The sequence below is a fragment of the Astatotilapia calliptera genome, chromosome 5, assembly GCF_964374335.1.
Source record: "Astatotilapia calliptera chromosome 5, fAstCal68.1, whole genome shotgun sequence".
Lineage (NCBI taxonomy): Eukaryota > Metazoa > Chordata > Actinopteri > Cichliformes > Cichlidae > Astatotilapia > Astatotilapia calliptera.
In genome coordinates this window covers 6,827,020-6,840,785 of record NC_137426.1, presented here as the reverse complement: position 1 = coordinate 6,840,785, position 13,766 = coordinate 6,827,020, and the positions used below count along the sequence as shown (strand labels likewise).

The 13,766-nt window shown below is 39.0% G+C and overlaps 1 protein-coding gene across 3 annotated transcripts in view; it reads right to left on the bottom strand.

The window, feature by feature from the left end:
* Positions 1–6,157: 6,157 nt before the first annotated feature.
* asic1b (acid-sensing (proton-gated) ion channel 1b) overlaps positions 6,158–13,766 on the bottom strand; it is a 178,041-nt gene continuing 170,432 nt past the window's right edge. For all 3 annotated transcript variants that reach the window (XM_026166912.2, XM_026166910.2, XM_026166911.2), the window contains 4 exons: positions 9,396–9,487; positions 9,010–9,089; positions 8,318–8,419; positions 6,158–7,621 (listed from right to left, as the gene is read on the bottom strand). In XM_026166912.2, the coding sequence (XP_026022697.2) occupies positions 7,526–7,621; positions 8,318–8,419; positions 9,010–9,089; positions 9,396–9,487 (370 nt within the window). In that variant the 3' untranslated portion in view covers positions 6,158–7,525. The remainder of the gene's footprint in view (positions 7,622–8,317; positions 8,420–9,009; positions 9,090–9,395; positions 9,488–13,766) is intronic.

Below are 13,766 nucleotides of genomic sequence, written 5' to 3'. Positions count from 1 at the left end.
AAGATAAACCTTGTGTACCATTTTTGTACTTTGGCACTTGTTTAAAAGTAATTACTTTAACTTAATTTCACTGAACATGAAGGGAAATCACAGCCTTTTTTAAATTAAGAAAGGTTATAAATGAAATAAAACTAAATCCAAAAACATTATTGTGTTTGTGTGTTGCTCCCCCATTTTATTCTTTAATTAAACAAGTGCTAACTTGAAGTACGAAGCACAAGAAAAAATAGCATAAGTCAGTATCTGACAAGTAATCTTGAAATGAAAATGAAATGAAGATAATGAAACTGTTAATTAACTAAATTAACAGTGGAGCATTGGCACCTTTTATCATAATCTGATTGCATTTTCTTCTTTCAATCTTTGATAAATTATTGGCAATACGGGCTCAGTGACTATGAAAATTAGCCTTTTGCTTATCTCTCTTTTTTCAGAACTGTAATTAAAATTCATTGTCCCTCTAACCAAATGAATAAACTTAATTATATTCAGCGTCTGATATCTCTCCAGGCTGACTGGTGACTAAAAACCAGTTCTATGGATGCAATGTGCAGCAAACCAAAACAAACAACTCTGTCTGGGTTTGTAAAAGTTAAACAAAGGTTAACACTGTCTTGTTTGGTATGCCATCCAGTCAATCTGTCTGCCAGGGACTGCAAAATGGATTAAAACCAAACAAAACAGCATGTGAGGCCCTCGTAGAGAGACATTTGGAAAGAATATACTGTCGTGACTGAGTGGTAGCCATTAAAAGGAAATGCTGGATGCTTTCAAAATAATGCAGTAAGTAGTTTTTATTTATTAGTTAACGTCATCATTCATCATGCAAAGGGCAGTAGACTGCAATAAGAGAAGTACTTAGTGTGACCATCCAGGAATTTCAAAATGCTTTTCTATGATCTTGGAGAACTTGCTGATGTTCTTTGGTGGTCTCAAGACATATCAAGCTGATACTGCTGTGAAGTTGAAGATGGCTCTTTATCCTTTTGTCCATCATCCTACCAATTTCATTAAATGACTGACGCAAAAAATGAAACATTTCAAGATTTTAACATTTCCTTTTTTGTGCAGAATAACTAATGAAAAATCTAAAACTGTTTTGGTACATCATTACTGGCCTGGAAACAAATCAGTATGGACTATTAATCTTAAAATATTCAAGGACAAGACAGCAATAGTGTCCTTCACCACTGGGCCTCCCAAGTCTGACCTCAGAGTAGTTGACACAAGTGTCGTTGGCTCTGAAGCAGTGTAATGACAGTGGGCCTTTGGGTGAAGCAGGAAACATCTTGGGCTAGGCAGAAAAGAAAAATATGGCACATCACATCATGCCTTTAATGTGGGAGAAAAACAGATGTAATTTTAAGATATTTCTTAGGAAACTATTTTCAAATGTTTTTCAATGTCTTTTTTTGTGGACTAAATTCATCAGGCACAAATGAGTTAGAGTGGCTGGGTTTGAACCTCGGATAAAAGCATTGTGCTTTGAGTTTGTATGTTCTGAGGTCAGATTTTTCCTACCATCAAAAATAAATGAAATCTCTCAGAAATGTGCCCTTCACCAATGCTATTGGCCCTCTGTGACTTCCCACTGCTCTTAATATGGGGATCAATAAAGATGTTCTGAGTAATGTTGCCAAAAATGGCCTAAAAAATCCAAGACCAGAAACTCGGGTAGGTTAGATAAGTCTCTATAAAAAGGCCTTTATTTTACAAGGTTTAAGAGATTAAAAATACACCAATGTGTGCCAGCTTACACCTTGTTCAGGTGTAGAGATACAAAGATACAAATCTATCCATATCCTTTTTATGTGAGGGGTCTTTACACTTGACCTATTGAGTGTTAACTATAAGATTACAAATGAATAAAGGGTAAAAAGAGTGACGCATGTGGCGGTAATCACTAGGCTTGACTACAAAGTCTCTAAAAAATAAACAAACATAGCTAAAAAAAGTTGAACCCGCAGTCATGTTTGTTTGAATTTTCACTCTCGAACAGAGTTAAAAAAAATCCTGAAAAAACATCAGACACCACATTTTCTTTCATCGTAGGGTTTTATAAATTAGTAAATCGACTCCTTCCTTGTTTATTAGGTGATTAAATCACAACTGCAGAGACCTCATACTGGATGGTTTTTGAACTGAAACATGACATTCTTTGAATGCATTTTTTAGCATGTTTCATCAAAAGACATGGCCAGTATGAGGCTGCTGTACCTCTGAAGTGGTTTCTGTTTTGACAAGTAAACAACCAGTCAGAACCTTTAACGCACTGGATGTCAGCTGCTGAATCAAACACGTTCTTGTTTCCAGACTTTGATGTTATTGCACTTCCGCCCCAATTAGTATGGAGCTACAACAGTACAAAACATGGCAGCCCATCTGTTTGCATAGCCTGTCTGTGTTTGACTGGAGAGGAGTTGTGTGAGTGCAAACCAGAAAGGAGGGGGGATACATTATGATTTTTTTGGAACAAGGTGAAGAAAAATCCTCATTTATGGGACTCAGAAGCACCACATTGTGCTTCAAATATTCAAGGGGGTTTTACCTTCTGTGTGGGTAAGATAGCAGCTGATTAGGTTTATCCTTTAGAGGAGAGAGCAACTTTGATACCGAACAACAGAACAGGGGGTTAAACTTTTAACAGATGAATAGGCAAATCAGATGTACCGAGTCTGGAATCTTTGAGTGGTGAGAAACCTGACTGCATGGCAATTATTAATCCTCTTAACGAGCTGAATGTAAAGTGAAGCCCAGAGGAGCCGGCCGCGGCCTTATCTATGACAAACGGCTGAGCATCCTAATTGCACTGAGAGATCTGACAGGATAAATTTATACCAGAAACGTGACTCATCTGACGTGCAGGCAGGAGTGAGAGGATGAAACAAGTGGGAGTGCCAGCCCTTCTTTAAAAATTCATTTATTTCTGTACAGTATAGATCCAGAAATATAAAGCAGTTCACGGCACATGAATCACAAGTTCACAAGTGGCTGTATTTTAGGGCAATAAGGGTTAACTTTACCAGCAGCTTTCTGCAAATAAAGTATAATGCAATAAAATAGAAATACCCAAGCCAAGGTCACTTTTTTCATGCATTGCTGTTATTCTTTATATTTCTATTGGGCAGAAGTATTCAGAACATCTACCTTAATAAAAGTAATACAACAGAGTGCTAGAATACTATTCATACATGACGTCGAGGGAATTTACAGCCTTGGCAGAGGTATGTGGACTGCTTTTGTTGATTGAAATTATAATTTATTTCTCAAATACAATAAAACAGAAGTCTAAGGCAGTACGCAATTTAAGTACAAACCTGTGTATCATCATTTAATATAATATTTTAATAAGTGGACTTCTCCTTTTAGCCACTCGTGGTGAGTGGTTTCATAAGGTCTGTGCATAACATTTCACACTGTGAACAAGAAACCTGTGACAGTTTTACAGTGGTTAACACCATATCAGAGTAACAAAATTATCAAGTAAATAAATAGCTACGTATCAACAGTAACATTGTGCCTAGAATCTGCCAGAGCCAGTCACTATCTCTTCTTTTACCACTGGGAATACTTTGGACTTTAATTTCCACACCTGTTCCAAGTGTTCCTTCAACCTCTCCTACGTCATGCTTTGTCTTAGCTTGGATTGCCACATGAATCACAACTGCTGTCTTCTGTTCCCCCTCAACCAAAACTGTGTCTGGTTGGCTGGCCAGCAGCTGTCTGTCTGTCTGTCTGGAACATGAAATCCCAAAGGACCTTAGCCCTGTTGTTCTCAGCCACTTTCAAAGGTGTTTCCTACTGGGAATTGGGGACTTCTAATCCATGTGGCGCAGATGTTGCTGTACACTATTCCGGCTGCTCGGCTATGCCTCTCAGTAGGTGCTGTCCCAGCTTGAATCTTACATTCTGCTACTGTGTGTTGGATTGTCTGCCTGTCACTTAGGTCCTCTGAGCCTGGTGTTTCTTACAGCTTGATCTTGTACTGCCCCAGTCAGAGGATCTGTGCTGTCCTTTCGGTCACCTGTTTTCAGCCACTGTGTTTTTCTTAATGTAAGCCACTTGGTTTTCTAAGATATTTCCTTCCCCTCTTGCTCATCACCATCCGTCTTCAGCTGCCTAAGGCGCTCTGGTAGCAGTTCATCTTGGGGGGTCATCTTCCTGATGCATTTGTGAATGCTCCTTGTTTCATCCTGGATCATGGCTGTGATGCTTACTAATCCTCACACTCCCTTGCTTCATTGCTCACAAAGCCTTAGGGTGCTGGCCTTGGTCGGACCCCTGCTTTGTGAGGAGTTTTGTGTCTTGACATTAGTGGCATCTCTCTCCTCAGGTGGCCATCTTATTATTGTGTACAAGCAGGATGAGTTTAGGACCCAGTGATTTTTAGTGTGTGTTTGTTTCATAAATGACAAAAGACAGCACGCCACATTGTGAAGCAGGAGTGTCATCTCCTTATTGATGGAGATGATAAGATGTGATAACGGGATTAAGCGGAAATTACCTCAGATTTAAAAAGATCTTGTGCGCGAGTGCATGTTCTGTGATATTAGAAGGCGAGATTAAACTGTCAGCTGTGGGTGAAAACATAAGCACAACAAGTCTCATTAAAATATAAGAACAAACAATAAAGGTTCCCTGCAAGAAAGCCGCCTGTACAGTAAATCACATCCAGCTGGTGATTATATGAGGGAGTTAAAGCCGTTTAAGAAGGACAGACAGTTTGGGGTAGATTCCATTACAGGAGCAACTCTTGTATACTGTCCACAGATTGGCTGTGTGTCAACCAACAAGGTGAAAGCAAGGAGGGAGCCATCATCTCAGATATTTCCACTTGCAAGTAAATGAGGGCACAAAGCCTGATGATTTAACCTCATTCATGGAGAAAAGAAGCCAAGATTTCAAACAACGCAGGAAATTAAACAATTAAACCACCAGATTGCAGGAAACTCTTGTTAATCCAGAATTTTTGGAAAGATTTTCAGTTTCTGAACTCCCGCTGATATTACCACCTCCCACACAGCCCCCACCTGCTTTGCCCTGGAGGCTTATCAGGATGCAGCAAGCATCTTCTGCAGGATTTCTGTCACTGGCAGGCAGTGCTCCTGTATTCTGACCCTCCCCGCAATCTACTGATTCGCAGGCTGTTGCTCACACAAAGACACAAATGCCGGCAGGAAATGAGCATCTTTTTTCTTAAAAAAAACAAACTTGTTTGATTAATTTGTCTTGTTGGCAGGGCTAACAAAAAACAATAAAACCATCAGGGATAAAAGGCAAAATCATGTTTCAGACGTTTAAAACAAGAAAAAAAATGTCATCATATATTGTAGGTGATACGAGCTTTAACACTTGTATATTAATGTGTGGTTACCAGCTGAGGTTTCTACTCTGAATAATAGAAAAAAATGAGTGCTTGCTCTCATTCGATGAACAATGCTGATATGCGGTTCTGCACTTAAAGAAATCATGAAAAAATTATAAAGCAAAAGTAAACTTCTCGTCCTCGACTAACCCCTGACGTCTCGTAGCAGTGGACCGAGCAGCCAAATGAGTACAGGACATGATTTCTGAGGCAGACCGTGGTTTAGGTGGTACTGGGCTCTAATATTCACAGAGTCATGCATCACCAAGCTGCTTTTCTAATATAACTGTGGCAGTTGGCAGCACCAGATGTACAGTAGAATACTGCTGGCTGACTGACAATCTTGATAAAACTTGTATCGGCTGTGCAGGATATTTCTCATCCATCCTTTTGTCATACAGCAGCTGAATCTGTAATCATATTTCAAGAGTACTGTGCTCCAAAATACCAGTGTTGTGGCTTGAAGCTGTTAAAATGCAGCACAAATGAATGGCTGCCGTAGATAAGCAATATCAGTCTTGCCCCCAAACTCTTTCATAATGCTGATTTAATTCCAAGAAAAATGTTGTATGAAGCAAAACACAAGATAACATGTCGATTGGGGAAATAGAGATAGCAAAATGCCTTGGATGGAGTGCAGAATGCTTAATCAGATTTTCTAAGTGCAGCTCATGATTAAAAAATGAACATTTAAACAGTAACTACAGCTGGAAAATACACTGCTTTGTTTCTGTTTGCCTGTTCAAGCAAAGGAACAAAGAAACAACTAAATTCAGTGAAGAAAACAAACAATTTTCCAAAACGATATCTGCATTTTATTTATGCTTTGATAACTAAATAGACCAGGCTATTACCTGGAAAATGGAGACAGGAAAATCAGGCGCTGCTGAGTGTTTTATATGAAAGAAAGAAACAATCAAAAACAGTCGGATCAACACGATATTAATAATATGACAATATATCAAGAAGAATAGTACGTTTTCTTTTACATCACCTCTACATACTGGCGGTATTGTGCTTTGATAAGACTTTTGCAACTAACACAGATACAGAAAAAAAAATGTAACAACCCCACACAAGGATTTTAGCAATCAATCATTAGGAAACAAAACAAAGAAACAAAGAACAGAAAAACCCTTCTCACTTCATCCCGTGGTCACATGTGAAAATGAAAAAGAAGTGAAAGAATGAAAAAACAAAACAAAATCATAAGAAATGAAATTAGGTGCAGCTCATCCATTTGTGCAATCAACAAAACACTCAACATACCTAATGTTGCAACACTGTCCCTTCACACACACAAACGCACACAGGAATATATGGCATGTATCATTGTCATGTTTCTGTAAATGAGGCAGACTTGGTAAATATAATGATTAAATGTATATAAGTCTATATATAAAAAAAAATCAATCAAAATTAGAAATGATATGAAAAAAAACATGCACTGGACAAATACAAGCATGCATTTACATGATGAGACCTGAAATCTTCACCAGTACATTAAATGGTAGATGATGCACCTCTACCACCGTCGCCACCTCCACTTACATCGCAACCCCCTGAAAGTATTTCCTGCACACGCAACTACACTCATTGTGAACAAAGATACATTCGCAAACAAAGTACACAGAGTCCAGCGGTTGTTTTATGAAGCACTGCAACAGTTCTAGATGTTGCTACATGTGGAGTAAGCAGTATGAATATTCGTCACACTAGCAAGCCGGTGTTGTGTGAAACCATCATGTGTTGCTGTGCTATATAAAGGCATGGGGGCTCTTTTTTCTGATCTACTGTCTATGGTGAGATAACTGTACATTTTCCCTTATTTATTTCTTTATTTTTTTGTCTTTTGAAAGAGAGGTCCATGTTGGCAAGGTTTCTCCATGAGCATCCTTTTCGGCAGTAATCCAGAGGAAAAACACAGAAGAGTGCTGCATGAAATGTTCTCCGGAAAAATTACAGATTTATTTTTTTTTTAAACATTTAGGACTTCCTCTGACAAATTCTTTGTCACGATTGATTCGTCCATTTTCCTCAGTTTTCATGTAAAAAGTGCATCTGTTAGATTAGTATCAGTTCCTCGCCCTCCCTGCGTTGGACAGTTGTCGTTGTATGGTGGCTTTGGTTGCATAACACGCACTTTCACCTGGGTTCTGCTCAGCAAGTGAAGTCTTCAAAGTTACCCTGGCCTGGATGATGAGGTAGCATATTGCCAGGATACGTTGATGGTGTACGCAGGTTCTCACAAGGAGCCTGAGAGAGAAATGGGATGAGAGAGGCAGACAGTCAAAAGGCAGGTAAGAGAAATGATCAGCAGAAGATATAGCATTGAGATCGAAGGAGCATAAATGTGCAAGAAAACCTAAATAAAAAGCTCATAAACACTTTCACAGGAAAACATGACATGAGCAACAATTCGGGCTGAGATGAGTGAGGAAATAAATTCTTCAGGAATACTTTGAAAAATGCTGAAAATAATGGTGAACAGAAAAGGAGAGGACTACAAAGTGAAGATCAGTTGTGGAGAATATCTTTCCCTTCTCTGTCTGAGGTCTGACTTACAATTAAAGTGAACTGGCTTCATTTACACTTGGAAATAAGTGAGCTGTCACACCTTCCAAAGCTTTAATTCCGGCCTGTCCCTGCTGGTGCTGTCCCCCAGCTTTGATTAAATTCCAGCCACTTTCCGCTCTCCTACTTCTCCCTCTCAATTTTCTCCCCCTCTCATCCCAATCACTTTTTCACTCTCTACCGTGTCTCTCAAGTCCCCCCACCCAAACTTCCTCCATCTCTATCTCTTCTCTCTCATTTGCTCGTCTTCCTACCACCACCCCACCACCTCCTTGATCTCGACTCCAGTTGAGAGCAGTGAAGACAAAGCAGAGAGTGTGCCCCTGTCAACGCAATGCCGTCTGACACAGTGAAAGTACTTAACAGCACACTACTGACATGGTGTTTCACATCATCCAGGCTCAGCACAGCTCCCCGGTCATTGTTTTTGCGGCCTTTGTGTTTCTTCTTCATGCACCGGCACACCTTGTATTTGATCACCTGAAAATAGACGAGCACACCTGTTACTAAAAAGTACTTTCTTGCTTCTGGTGAGCATCCAAGTGTTCTGTTTTTGGTTCATCATAGTTCAAACCCACATACTTGACTGGAATAGAAATGTGATTTATTTTATGTATCTATAAATATGCTTGCGCGGTGACCCTGCACATGAGCAGTAGCTGCTTTGCTCTGCCCATCTCTCTCTCTCTCACACACATTTCTAATCAAGGACTAACAGACACACACATAAAAACACTTAGTACTTCAGTTGTAAGAGAAGGGAGGAAGGAAGTGTGGAGCACAGAGTTACTCTAATGAGAGTGGACATAGACATCCTGACTAATCTAAAATATAATACATTCAAAATGTTAATGTATTCAGCGTTGCTACTGCTAAGATGTGAGTGCCGTGCAGAAATGCAGAAATGGGCTGCAGGGTTGTGAGGGACAGAGCGTTCGTCATGCTCGCTAAAACACGTCCTTGTGCGCATGGTAACACTGTGTGAAAAATGAAATTTTGCCAGCAAGTCATTCTATTTTGCTGGAGTAGCACAGATGACCATAAAAACACAATAGATATTCGTTTTTTACCTCATATAGATAGTCAATGAGTTCAAGAATGGTGAGGATGCTGGCCCCAATGAAGAGACCCATCTGACCACCAATATCACCTGCAAAGAAAAATAAGGAAGCAAAACTTGTACCTGAATACATTCACGAAACACAGGTCAGCTTTCACACACACTTTGCGTCTTTTTTTACATCTAAAAGGTGAGAAATGTAACAGCAAATATAGACGTTTGCAAATATGCAGTTAAAAAGATTAAAGAGACACTTTTGTGTCTCTTCTGGGACCTGAACACCTCATAAAAAATGCAAGCACTTGCGCTACTGTCATTTTAGATACAAAGCAACTGTCATGCTGCATACTGCACATTATCTCTTCCTAAGAAAACACTTGACAGCCATTTCCTTACCCAGAAGGCCTGCCAATTCATAGGCTTTCTTTTGTTCGATGGTTTCGTAGTTCAGCGCTTCAAAGTAGATATCCAAAACCAGAATGTTATCACTGTTAACAGAAAGGGAAGCAGGCAGTTTTAATTCACATATTTAAAACTAACAGTTTACATTTCAAACACGTTTCTATCAGTGCGTCTTCAGGCAGAGGAGGTGATTGGTGAGTCTGCCACTTCCTGCAGATAACAGAGAAGATGCGTTAAGTTGAGCAAATAACCTGTCACCACTTACTAATTTCCCCTATGTGGGTCTGCCCATTGAGGAATACAAGGGAAATGATGGTAGCTGTTTGATTTCATACTGTGTTAAAGTCTAAAACTCAGGACTTCAGCATAAAGAAGAAGAAAGGGGATTAGTTTAAAGGCCCAGGGCAAGACAGACTATTATTGTAATTCTTAAATATCCTCTCTCTGGGTGAAGTCAGACTTTACACCCCACTGGGGTTGGGATCAAAACCACAGCTTGACTTTGTAGTTTTCCTTTTTTGGTACATGATTTTCAGTTTTATACCTTAAAATACAAGTCCTGCATTATAAGACAAGTGATAAGCTGCCAGTCCTAAGATCAACTCTGCTGAAGCCAAGGGTTCATTTTAAATGACTCGATGCAAATTGTAGCTGGTAACATGGTGATAATGTGGAGAACATTTTAAAATTGCCTGAGATCTTATACTTCAGGTCACTCTGACTGCACTGACTTCTTTTTTTAAAGCCCATCAGCAGTACACACAATGAGAAACAGTCATCAAACACTTTGAGGTCAGTGGGTCTCAGCGTTTATTCACCTGCACACTGATAATTACAAATCAACAATGGCTGTGTTCCATTAAGTGTCCTTGAAAGCCAGCATGTGCAATAAAACGAGCCTAGACCTGGCTCACTCAAATTAATCACAGCCTTCAAGTCAAAGTACAAATGTCACAAAAAATCATTTTAATGAAGGTAAAACAAAATATCATGTTATTAAATATGAATGAGTTGGAGTTTTTCAGCCCAGCAGGTTTTTGACTCTGGATGAATTTCAAAAGCATCCATCAGCTTCTGGAAGCTGTGGGAACTCTGTTCTTTCTGTCAGCTCTTGCCAACATTTTACAGTAGAGTGGATGTAATCTGCTGTTCCCCCGTTGGAAACTAGTAAACTATGTGGGCCTTTATAAGAGGATGGTCAAGGTGGCTGATGTAACCCATGAGATTTTGATATGTGAATTGGCAAATTGGATATGTCATGCCCACGGCCGTGAGATTATTTTAATGCTTGGTTGTGCTTTTAAATTATCTGATTTATGATTGACATAAAAACTCTTTCTGAAATGTGAATTAAACCTTCAGACAGCCAGCCAACCATCACTGAGGTTGGGCTAAACCACTGTAACATTGACACTGCAGCACGAGTACTCACACTTAGCCACTTCAAATTTTTACTAATTACTTTTACTAAATAAATGTAATTATTTACCTTTATGTTTCAGTTTCAGCTGCACACAACACACCTCCCTCAATAGTTTATCCATTTCTTCTGTCCGTTCAGACTGCTCTGGTAAATCCTAATTTGTTCTAAATTTTAACTTTAACTTTTGTGCAATTATGTCTAAAATTTGGTGGAACGGTAACATTGTCCTCAACTCCTCAGATGACCTCCCAGACGAGGCGGCGCACTTACCACTAAATCACCGAGCCCCCAGTATCATGTAGAAACAATACTAAATCAATTGTCCTGCAATAACTGCACAGTGAAAATATTAATATTTGGATTGTCCAAAATCAACAAATAACCTCACCATGCAACACATGTAGATATTCACTACATTAGGTACACCTGTTCAACTGCTCATTAACACTAATCAGACAATCACATGTGAGCAACTCAATGGATTGAGGTTTGTACACATGGTGAAGACGACCTGCTAACGTTCAAACTGAGCACCAGAATGAGGCAGAAAGGTGATTTAAGTGACTTTGAACGTGGCATGATTTTAGGTAGTAGATTAGCTGGTTTGAGTATTCCAGAAACTGCTGATCTATAAGGATTTTCTTGCACAAAAGAGAAAATATCCAGTGAGTGGCAGTTCTCTGGGTGAAAATGCCTTGTGGATGTAAGAGGCACAGGAGTGACCAGACTGCTTTATTCAAATTCAGTAAGTAATTATGATGAAGCTGAGGAGAGGCCAGCAAACTGATAGGAAGGCAACAGCGACTCAAATAACAACTGATTACAACTAAGGTAATGAATGCACAACCTGATGTTAGCAACATGTGCCCAATAAAGGGGCCAGTTAGTGAATATAAATGATGTAAACATGTTTTATAATCTAAAAACAGTCCCAGAGTCCCAGAGATGTGGATCTGATCACAATCAAATAAAATGTCAAAGTGTTATTTAAAAAAAAAACAAAAAACAAAAACATAAATGCAAATATTTTTAGGCTAGGTGTAATTTGAACATTTACTACACATTCAGTTTTTCCCCAGATCCTAAAAAGACAATTTTTTCTACCTTTCACGATGTTCCAAATTTAGACATGAACAGCAATGATTGACAGGCCATATTTATTTATTATAAGATTATTTATTAAAAATTTTTTATTTTAAAACTTTATATCAGCGACTTTTACCACTGGTACTGCTTTAGCTCCTGATATATTCTCTGGGGTACAGATGCTGCAGGTTTTCAGTCACTGATCTTCTATCTTGTTATTGTTACTGACATTCTTGGGTACTTTTTCCTGATCTGTAGGCCGTCAGTATGGGTTGTCATGCTGAAGTTTCAGTGATGCCTCTTGGCTGTCACATGTTCCTGCTGCTTAGTGGGTTAACCTGAGACACATCTGATCACAGTTGCTGTCAAACAGTGGATTAAGCTACATGTCTACCTTTCTTTCTCTGTTTGTGGTTCCCAACAGAAAGACGACAGACAGTCCACTGTCACGGACTTCAGTTTCACATCACCAGAGACTAAGAAGCCGGAATACCAAAACAAAGCTAATGTGCATCAGTATGACACCACTTGGAAATTTGGCCAGTCAAAGAAATGAACTCGATGGATTCACTTGTGTCCACAGGGAATTTCTTTCTGAAGGGAGAAGTGAAAGGTTTTTAACAGCAGTCTGGCTACATATGGTGTAATTAACTTGCCTTCAACCGCTCTGCCGGGAGTGATAGATAAAAGATCCAACTATTATTGTACCCTCTCCTCATTTCCTTGAACTGCTTTTGATCTCTTCAGTACATTTGGCCAAGAAACACTCAATACTTGGTCGATTAATCAAGTTAAGCTCTGAATGTGAATTCCTTGCTCTATTTTCTCCCCTCGATGAAAAAAAATCCAAGTTTTAGAAAGTGAAAGGGTTACTACACTCACTGAGGAGCCTTTAAGGAAGTAAGTAAAAGAGAAAATCAACCCGAAACACATCGGTTCTGTTAGACAGAAAAGAGAGTGGGTCATTTAACTTGTTTAGTGGCAGTTTTCTTGTCCTTACGGGTAACTGATATCGGTGGCATGAACTTTTATCAAGAGATTTAAGATAAGATAAGATAAGATAACCTTTATTAGTCCCACACGTGGGAAATTTGTTTTGTCACAGCAGGAAGTGGACAGTGCAAAAGTTATGAGGCAAAAATTAGAATACATTTCTGATGTAAGTGTGCTTGTATTCTGAAGTGGCTTAATCTGTCTTAATCCCTCACAATCAGGACAGCAAGCTATGTTTCAGCCAGTACTGAATTGCTAAATGATGACAGAAAGGAAAATCCAGTGCACAAGTGAAAAAACACAGAACTCCAACCAAGTTGCGTTTGGTATATATTTTGTTTCACATGTTTAAAGAAATGAAGAAAAAAAACTCAGTTTGGCTCCTGAATGTTTTCACAGAGCTTTTCCATCCTCATCAAACACAAACAGCACATTTATAATCTACAACCGTACTGCTCATGAAAAGTAAAACAGTACTCCAGTGTAATCTAACAAGTCAACAAGTCAACTGAAGATGAAATCCATTTTCAATTCAATTCAATTCAATTCAATAAAACTTTATTGACCCCGAAAGAAATTGGGTTAAGGCTGCCGACCTTTTGCCAGCGCCATCTTACCCTTCCGACCATACATACATTACACAACATTTTCATTTTTTATATAATGACCCAGTAGCTGTACTTTCAGTAAAACTTTACTCCCTTTGGAAGAGTCCAATTTTTGCTATTAGGGGAAATATCTTTAATGCTGGCTTTTGCCAAGTCTGGGACAGAAGATAACAATTTTTGCAGGGTAAAATTACAGTATACACTTACTGAACACAGCCAATTTATTAGGTACACCTGTTCAACTGCCCATTAATA